Source organism: Drosophila obscura, unplaced genomic scaffold (assembly GCF_018151105.1).
Source record: "Drosophila obscura isolate BZ-5 IFL unplaced genomic scaffold, ASM1815110v1 contig_73, whole genome shotgun sequence".
Taxonomy (NCBI): domain Eukaryota; kingdom Metazoa; phylum Arthropoda; class Insecta; order Diptera; family Drosophilidae; genus Drosophila; species Drosophila obscura.
In genome coordinates, this window is record NW_024542865.1 from 9978771 (window position 1) to 9987812 (window position 9042).

At 40.3% G+C, this 9042-nt stretch overlaps 1 protein-coding gene across 1 annotated transcript; it reads right to left on the reverse strand.

The window, feature by feature from the left end:
- Nucleotides 1-6836: 6836 nt before the first annotated feature.
- Nucleotides 6837-8115, reverse strand: LOC111068698 (ubiquitin carboxyl-terminal hydrolase isozyme L5-like). The gene has a single exon (XM_041595544.1). The coding sequence runs from the start codon at nucleotides 8104-8106 to the stop codon at nucleotides 6952-6954; it is 1155 nt and encodes a 384-aa protein (XP_041451478.1). The 5' UTR covers nucleotides 8107-8115; the 3' UTR covers nucleotides 6837-6951.
- Between the last annotated feature and the right edge of the window lie 927 nt (nucleotides 8116-9042).

The following is a 9042-nucleotide window of genomic DNA, read 5'->3' on the forward strand; positions in this document are numbered from 1 at the left end:
TCTAACATGTAGATTATAAATGTACCATTTAGATTCTACATCTCCTCCGCTAGGGGTTGCTCGCGCACTGAACGCGGCAGAGTGTGCGAGCGAGAAGGAAAATGAGTTGCGTTGTCGTCGTCAGGAGGGGGCAGGGGAAGCAACTGAAAATTAATTTCTTCATTCTGGCTATAATTATAATCCGATCTTATTCAGATTCGGCAGTCTGGTAGATATGGGCATTCTCTACGATACTGCGTTTTTAGTTTTATCGTATCTTTAAAAATGTGCCTGTTACAGATTTTCGTTCTTTGTGTGGGCGGAAGGGGGCGGGGCGAAATTTTGAAATACACTTGTAGCAGTGTGATATCACATGAGTCTGGAAATTTGGTTGCCCTAGCTCTTATAGTCTCTGAGATCTAGGCGCTCATCGAGACAGACAGACGGACAGACAGACATGGCTATATCGACTCGGCTATTGATGCTGATCAAGAATATATATACTTTATGGGGTCGGAAACGTTTCCTTCTATGCGTTATACACATCCACTTTTACTACAAATCTAATACATATAACCCTTAACTCTTTTTTGAGTACGGGTATAAAAAAAATATTGATTAAATTTAATTTCTATTGACATAATGATAAGTTTTGAGTTAAACATTACAACACAAACAATAATAATTATTATCTTTAAGTTCTATTTTTTGCTAAAAAATAAAATTCAAATTGTTATTTCGACTTTTCCTTAGGAAACGAATGCAAATATTATATTTATTCTTGGTCAGTAAGCTAAGACAAACCATAAAAATCTATTTTTAAAATGAAAAAAGTTGAGTGAAAAATTGTATGTTGAAACAAAAAATTATATTTATAATATATTCAATGTAACTTCTGCAAAGACTCCGAAGATAGGTTGCACCTCAGACCTGGTAGTATGAATCTGAGAACTCGTTCGACACTGACTTGCGTTGCAGGAGCAGAATGCACAACTTTGGCCAGTTGATATAAATTAGGATATTGGAAGTTTTTTCCCCATAATGGAATAAAATATTAGAATCAGAATAGGCTATAAATACCAATTTCAAGATAAGCTATTTGCAATTACTTGTCAATTATTTCATCTTCTTCTTCGTCATCTGAAACTACTTCAATATAATTCAGATATTCATTTGGGAGAGAGCAAGTGTTTGATTCATGTAAATGTTCTGTATTCCTTGCCTGATAAGATTTGGATGCTTGTGAGTTGGTACGTGGTCAATCTAAATAAATAATATAAAATAACAAATTTAAAAACTTTACGTACATACGATAGTCTGTAGATATTTTCTTACGTATTGGCCCACACTATATATTCTAAGCATGACTTATTAAAGTTGAACCCTATCGAACAAAACTGTTAAGGGAGTTTGCTGCAGTACTCTTTTTATTCTAGGATCTAAATTAATGCTGCAAACGACCACATGATTTTCCATCAAGGCTTTCTCTCTGTTTCTCACTTAGTATATAAATTTGTGAGCTTATGATTTTAGCTCTACTGCTTTGATAATGTTACGCCCATTGTCAGTTGTGATCGCGTAAATTTGTTCTGTTTTATATGGAAATCATTTTAAATATTTTGAACATGGGCACATACATTTTTAGATGTGTGTGATTTTTGAAGCACAATAAGTCCCAGAGTCCCCACACGAATTTCAATGCCCATTATAATATTGGACATTTTGCCCAATTTTCCACGTTTCAGTCCTGTGGCTGTGTCCATTTTTGTCAAAGCACTCTGTCAGTCAAAGATGCATCGATTTCTTAGTTTAGTTGATCTTAATTTTTGTCTATCAAGCTCATTATGTTCCTTGACGTCACTTCTGGCATTTGCAGGACATTAAAAATCTGTGTTGTAAGAATTTTAAAGCTGTCTGGAGTTGAGTGAGTTTTGAGTGTTTACAAGATCAGCACATTTTTTCTTTTTCCTCGTTCGTTTATTCTTTTTTGTGCTGTTCAACCGAATGCCACTTAAGATTGCAGACATTCCCTTTGAAAATGGCCTTACAAATTATTTGCATTTAGCTAAGTCTAATGCCATTACACCTCAACACAGTGCATCTTGTGAGCAAGACGCGCCACGCCGGTAAGGCTGTACCGCCCCAGGTGCATCAAAGTGCCTCGCTCTAGAGCTCTCAGGGATACATTTTTAGCTGTATTATCTTAACAAAACCTTGGATTTTTTCCGCGGCTCACCAACTGATGACCTCGGTCCCTCGAATTACTGCAACGGAAAAAAATTAAGAAATGATTTGTTTCCGCTGTGGTGCAATTAAAACTTCATCGATGATACAATGATATCTATGCCATGTACAATGTACATACAAATTCGTCGTGTAACAACAGAAATGACAGAGCGAGCAATAACATCTCAATGGATTCAGTATATCATTTATGGATAATAATAAACAATTACTAACCATAAAGCTTGCAACTCTGCTGGCCGATAACGAGAGCGAGAACGATAACGATAATCGCTGGGATTAATGAAGATGAATGAAGCCGTAATTCATCTGTTAATTCAAGCATAATTCGGGCTGCCTTAATGTCCATTATTTGTATTCATTCCTTTAAAGTTCATTTCGGGCCCAACCAGCCAGAAGATGTTGAAGATGGTTCGAATGGATGGGATGGGTTGGGGTGGTTGTAGAGGTGTCATTGTTTTGGGGAGCGTTCATTAAAATTGAAAAATGCCACTTTAATGAATTTATTTGCGACACTTAACACAAGTGAAAACAAACAGAGAGAAATTATGCTCATTAACATAAAAATGGCGCTTTTTCTACCAGAGTGGCCATTCGTCGGGCGACCCCACAACTCCACCCCTCAGCCAAGGGCAGAATAGCCATTGACAGTGCGGTAAGGTCGACTGGTGGCTCGTTTTGGCCTCATGTCTTGGGTGGCTCTGAGCAGGCAATTGTCATTACCATTTCGACTGTTGCCAAAGCTGTTAGCCCTCAATTGATGGCTCAATATGTCACCGAGTTGACAGGTCACGTTGCATCTACCCAACAAGGCCCATCCCATCCCACCCACTCCCTGCCGCTCCTCCTCCTGCTGCCACTGGCAGTCCGGCCTTATCACTGTTCAAATAGTTATTATTGAGACTTTCAGCTCATTTCCATTGTTTTACTGGCGAAGGGATGGCGAAATGGCTTGTAAGGTAATTTAATTAATGCGAATTTCAATCATCAATCCACTGACTGACTGGAATGGTGTATGTATTATCTGTGGATACTCGTATCAGTCCGAATTCGGAAAAGGTTCGTTGAGTTAAAAAGAGCTCCAATCTACAATAGCCTAAAATAGCCTAGTATGTACTTTGTTATTAAAAAAGGGGTTCCGTACCCCAGGGGGAAGGAGTGCTGGCACAGGCTGGCAGAGCAGCCCTGTAATTGAAACTGTAAACTAGTTGGCACTTGCATGTGTTCGGAAGTCAGGCCACAAGCAATTACATTTGAGTTTCTGTTGCCTGTGTTGCACTTTGCTGCCGCTTTGATTCCTCCGAGAGTATCGGCGGAGGGATCCTTGCTGTTGCTGTTTCTGTTTATGTTGCTGTTGTTTGCGCATTGCTTTTGGGGAGCAGCCGGCTAATTCAATTGCTTAGGCACAATGAGCAGAGCCAACAATTCAGCAGCAAATTGCTTAATGCTTCAAGTCACGTGTTCACCCCGTTCACCATATTGGACGCTTCTTGCGGTTAATTTGCCACGTCTCTCCCTCTCCCTCACTCTCTCTTTATCCCACCTTCCTTTACACTTACCTATACACTGCACTGTGGGAAATTAGACCACTTTTTGTGGCAATATTTATTAACTTCAAAACGAAACAAAAGCAAGTTTATAATAGCAAGAAGAAGGTATTTTGAAAAAATGGGCGTGGCAACTCATTTTTTTATTGGAAAATTACTTTTTTTAATTTAAGGCCTGTCTCCAGCACTACGGAAAATTCCTGCCATGAATTTGCTTGTTATTCCGTGAGGGTGTGGAACGTAGCTAAAACATCTCTCTTTTTTTTTTGCGCACAGTTTTTGCACCATTCAGTTCAGGAATAATTGTTGAACATATATTCCTGAGATAGGTGTCATCTGTTCTCTCAGTCCACACACGGTCCCGATAGGCAACTATCGATATAAATCTGTGGATTCCGCTCGTGTTGCTGGATACACACTCCAGGAAAACGTAAGCGAAAAATTCCTGCCACAGTTTTTTTTATATGGAGTTTGACAGGAATTTTTCGATTCCGCGGTGCTGGATACTATGCTTTGAACGAGAAGGAACGTGTGAGTCGCTTCTGGGGACGCGACTCTACTTATACCCGTACTCAGTCAGTGTATACATTTTTGAGCATATGATTTTTTAGAATTTTAGAATTTAAAAAAATGTTTAAATTTTACTTTTTCTTGCTACATTTGCTATCTACATCTACAATGTATATTTTACATCTAACATGTAGATTATAGATGTACCATTTATATTCTACATCTCCTCCGCAAGGGGTTGCTCGCGCACAGAACGAGGCAGCGCTGGAGAAGGAGGGGGAACCAACAGAAAATTAATTTCTTCATTCTGGCTATAATTATCTGATTCAGATTCGGCAATCTGGTAGATATAGTCATTCTCTACGATATCTTTAAAATTGTGCCTGCCACAGATTTCCGTCTTTTGTGAAGTCGGAATGGGGTGGGGCGAAAATTTGAAATACACTTGTAGCAGTGTGATATCACATGAGTCTGGAAACCAAGTTTGGTTGCTCTAGCTTTTAAAGTCTCTGAGATCTGAGATCTCATCAAGACGGACAGACGGACGGAGGGATAGACGGACATGGCTATATCGATTCGGCTATTGATGCTGATCAAGAATATATATACTTTATGGGGTCGGAAACGTTTCCTTCTCTGCGTTGCACACATCCACTTTTACCACAAATCTAATATACCCCTTAACTCTTTGTTGAGTACGGGTATAAAAAAAACAAACATTTTGGGATCACGATGAGAAAATTATATTTTATTCAAAAATGAATTTTACATTATTATACTGTTATTCCACAATAACAAATCAGTGCCCTGCTTTCCCTCCCATTGCACTCGTGGAGGTAACTCTGCTTCCATCTCAGATACTACCATGCTATCCGGTCAGAACTATTTTTTTTTTAGCTGCAGCCTTTTTGTAGAGTGCATGTACAATGCACATGAAATGTATATTTTTGTTGTTTGCTCCCTAAACGCAAAGTATTGCTGCCTTGCCACGCCTTGGTACAAAATAAGAGTTAGTGCCTCGTTAGCAGAGGCACCGCCTGGCTGGCTCAAAGTCTTGCAAATTGATTTGGCCTTTTCTGGACACATGACCAACATCTTTAAAATATATGCAAGGTCAAGTTTCCCGCGGTTTGGTGCAGCTTCGCTCGCTGCGTAATAATAATAATTATAAATATTTTAACGTTTTGTGCCTTAGATATCGCTAGATCTGCAGCTTCTTATCTTTGCGTTCACTTTTATAACTTTTAGACATACATATATGTACATATGTATGTATTATGGCAGCGCCGGCTGCCCAACGGGTTCCAATATTTGTGAATTTTGCACGATACTAACAGAGTTAAGCCAATTTGTATGCTTACTTTCAAATCTCTGTAGCTTTCGCTGTCATTTATTCCATTTGATGGATATTTGGTAGCAAATGTTTTTACTTTTGTCCGCCTCAGAACAAGCGAATGGCGTCCTCTCTTGCTTTTTTCGTACTCGCTGCATGCCACACGTCTAAGTCGAACCCATTGTAAAAAATACACTTGAATTCATCAATCTAGCACTTTTGAGCAAAAAAAAAAATGTATACAAAAATTCTTGTTCCGACAACATTCGCTTATCGATAGAAAACAGCTGACTTTGATTTGGCCAGAAAAAGTAGTAAAATTTTCCATGGTGCAGTGTAGCCCCCTCGTTCGAGTCCTGGCTAGAGTTGGCTTAGTGACACGAGCGTAAGGGCAGTGGGAGCCTGATTTGTAATTGCCCAGCAGCACTCACGCTACTCCCCTTCGTTAATCCAAATTCACATGCTCACATCTTAAAAATGTCTAGCAGTGGTATTCAGTCCAAGATATCTCTGTTCCAGGTATCATGCAAATGCCCCAAATGTCATTTTGGGATACGGAATTACACTGAATCCTGATCCTTACTTGAGTAAGCATGAATGAACGTCAGCATATCCCGTCACGAGCCCATCTCTGGACCAAAATCAACAGTGACACATCGTCGTCGTCACTTTGTTTGCACTTGGAGATTTGAAGCTCTGCTTTCAGTTGGAGGCAGGCCCCATGAAGGACATGGACTCATGTGAGTGTTTGTGTATGAGTTAGGGTAGGGTAGGGCCTGGCCATGGGGCTTGTTTAAATGTGGAATTTTAGTGAAAAGCCTTGACCAGTGTTGACAGTGTTTGCCGGAGTTTAAACAAAATTATCTATGGTGGGGCGAAGAAACAATGGATGAATGATTGGAACTTGAGTTTGTGTCAAATATTGTTACTCAATTAACAGCAATCAACTAAAGGCATATGAATTAATCGCTGGGAAGCCACAGAGAGCAACAGAGTCTGTAGCGACAGAGGCTAGAGGCGGCCGTCCAATTAAACAAAGAGATCCTTAACGATCGAAGACCCAAACTACGAGTATACGAATAATGACAAACTCTCTCTCCAGCCACACGCACTTGCAATCCATTAATGTTAGAGCTGAGCAGCGACCATTGTAATCGAGCTTATCTTAAATCTATATGTACATATATAAATATTACATACATATATGTACATAAATAAAGACTTATTGTAAATTAATTGACTGCCTGTACCATACACGTTTAAAATCGAAAAACGTAAACGCAGTGCATACTCGCTCAATGATAATTTCAGTCTATTTGGTACGAGTATACTCGTATATCATTCCAATATTTGATGCAAATAAAACTCATCATTCTCGGCATTCTTGGCATTCTCGTTAAGCTCGTTGGACTCGTGGGTATTTTGCTTGGCCTGCTCCAAGATTGGCGATAGCTGTCCGTTCTCTCCCATCTGCTTGAGCAGCTCCACGATGAAGGGCACGTAATTGTGACGACGGCGTGTGTTCTCCATGCGGTATTGACGGTTCTTCGCCTTCTCTATGCGCAGTCTGTCGAGCAGATCGTTCATCTCCGACTCTCGCTGCGGTTCCGGCATCTGTAGCGAGTCCCGTTGGAGCTTCTCGATTCGGCGCTCGTAGAAGCGCTGCCGGTCCGAGACTAGGGCCATCAGATTGAAGTGGATCTCGTCGGTGCTGTAGCGGTGCATGCGGGCCTCAATGATCGGCCTAACAATATCCAGCCAGTTCTGGCCCGGGGCGATCACGGCCAACTCCGTGGGCCCCACCCGCAGGCCATCCAGCTCGTAGAGCCTCTCACCTATGGGTATGTAGCTGACAAAGTGGTAGATGGTAGGATCACTTCTGTCCTCCTGTGATTCGTTCGTAACGAAAGTGGGACGGGCGAACGAGTTGTGGGCTGCGCGTATGCTCTCATCGTTTCCGAGGCAGTAGCCGCGCCTGAGCGGATCCAAGTTGCTGGTGAAATGCTTGAAGCGCGTTAGCGTCTCTCCCAGCTCGATGTCCGGGTGCTTCAGGTTGAGCAGCAGACTAAGGATGGCCTGGGTGGCGCAGGAATTCTCGACCACCTGCTGGGAAAAGTAGATGCCGTCGTCAAAGTTGCTCACCACACGGCCGTCGGGCTGCTCGTCCAGAACCCACTTAAAGAGGAAGATGAGGCCGTGTATCGGCTCCAAGTTCTTGAAAATGTTTGTGTCCAGGCTCCAGATCTCCTCCATTTGCGCTCCCACGCAGCCAAAGTCACGTATCAGCTGTGTGAAGACCCCGGGATCGCTCTCGATATCGCACCAGCTAACATTGTCAGCTTCTTCAGCATCAGTATTCAAGTCGGATGACGGTGCCGCTGCCTGAAGGTTTTCCCTTTTATTGGAATCTTCCATTTTGGATTGCGGAAATATTTCCGTGATCCCCACTAAACAATTTTGAATCTGAGCGATGTTCTGTTCTGTTCTCTCCATGACATACTTACCCAGTTAGAATGGAACGAAACATTCATGATTGACTGAAACATGCTAACAATTATTGTTACAATTATTACTGAGACATCTCAGTGAAGAGTACGCACCTGGGATAGTCTTCTATCCACTATCTAGACACCTTCAAAGGCCTTTTAGATACCAGAAGCTAGCGTGGCCGGGTATGAATTATACGAGAACATCTGCCGTTCTTTTTTCTTATTCATTTATGTTGGCCCTTCCGTATTTTATATCTGTTTGATATCAGGGGCGAACTTTGTGCTTTTAGAAGCTTTCTACAAAACCGAAACTTTCGTGGAGAAAAGCTATGGACTTCTCTGCGGACACGTAACAAAGCAAGCGGAAGGGTCTGTAGGTGCTGTTCAATTTTCGCTTCATCTACATGTAGATGTTCACAACTTGACGGGCAGCTTTGCAGTTCCAGGATTGGCTAGAAAAGCTATTTCCCTGTAGAAGATACTTAAAGCTCATTTAAACTTAAACTTTCCAAAGCCAAAGCTATGAAGCTTTTATGAGCAGCCCGTTTGTTTCTTTAGTTCCCAAGTTTAGTTTTCCGCTCAAGTTAATTTTGACGTTTTTATTTCCTTGTGTAATAATGCAGCCCTAGTGCAAACAAGCTATAAAAAGGCTATTATTTTCGATTCTTTATAGCTCAGTACAGTTCGGTTCAGAATACTTTTAATTCTGCAATTGGCAGAATTTTAATTTATATTAATTATATTATATTACATATTATATTATATTATATTATATTATATTATATTATATTATATTATATTATATTATATTATATTATATTATATTATATTATATTATATTATATTATATTATATTATATTATATTATATTATATTATATTATATTATATTATATTATATTATATTAATTATATTATATTAATTTTAAACCATTTTTCCG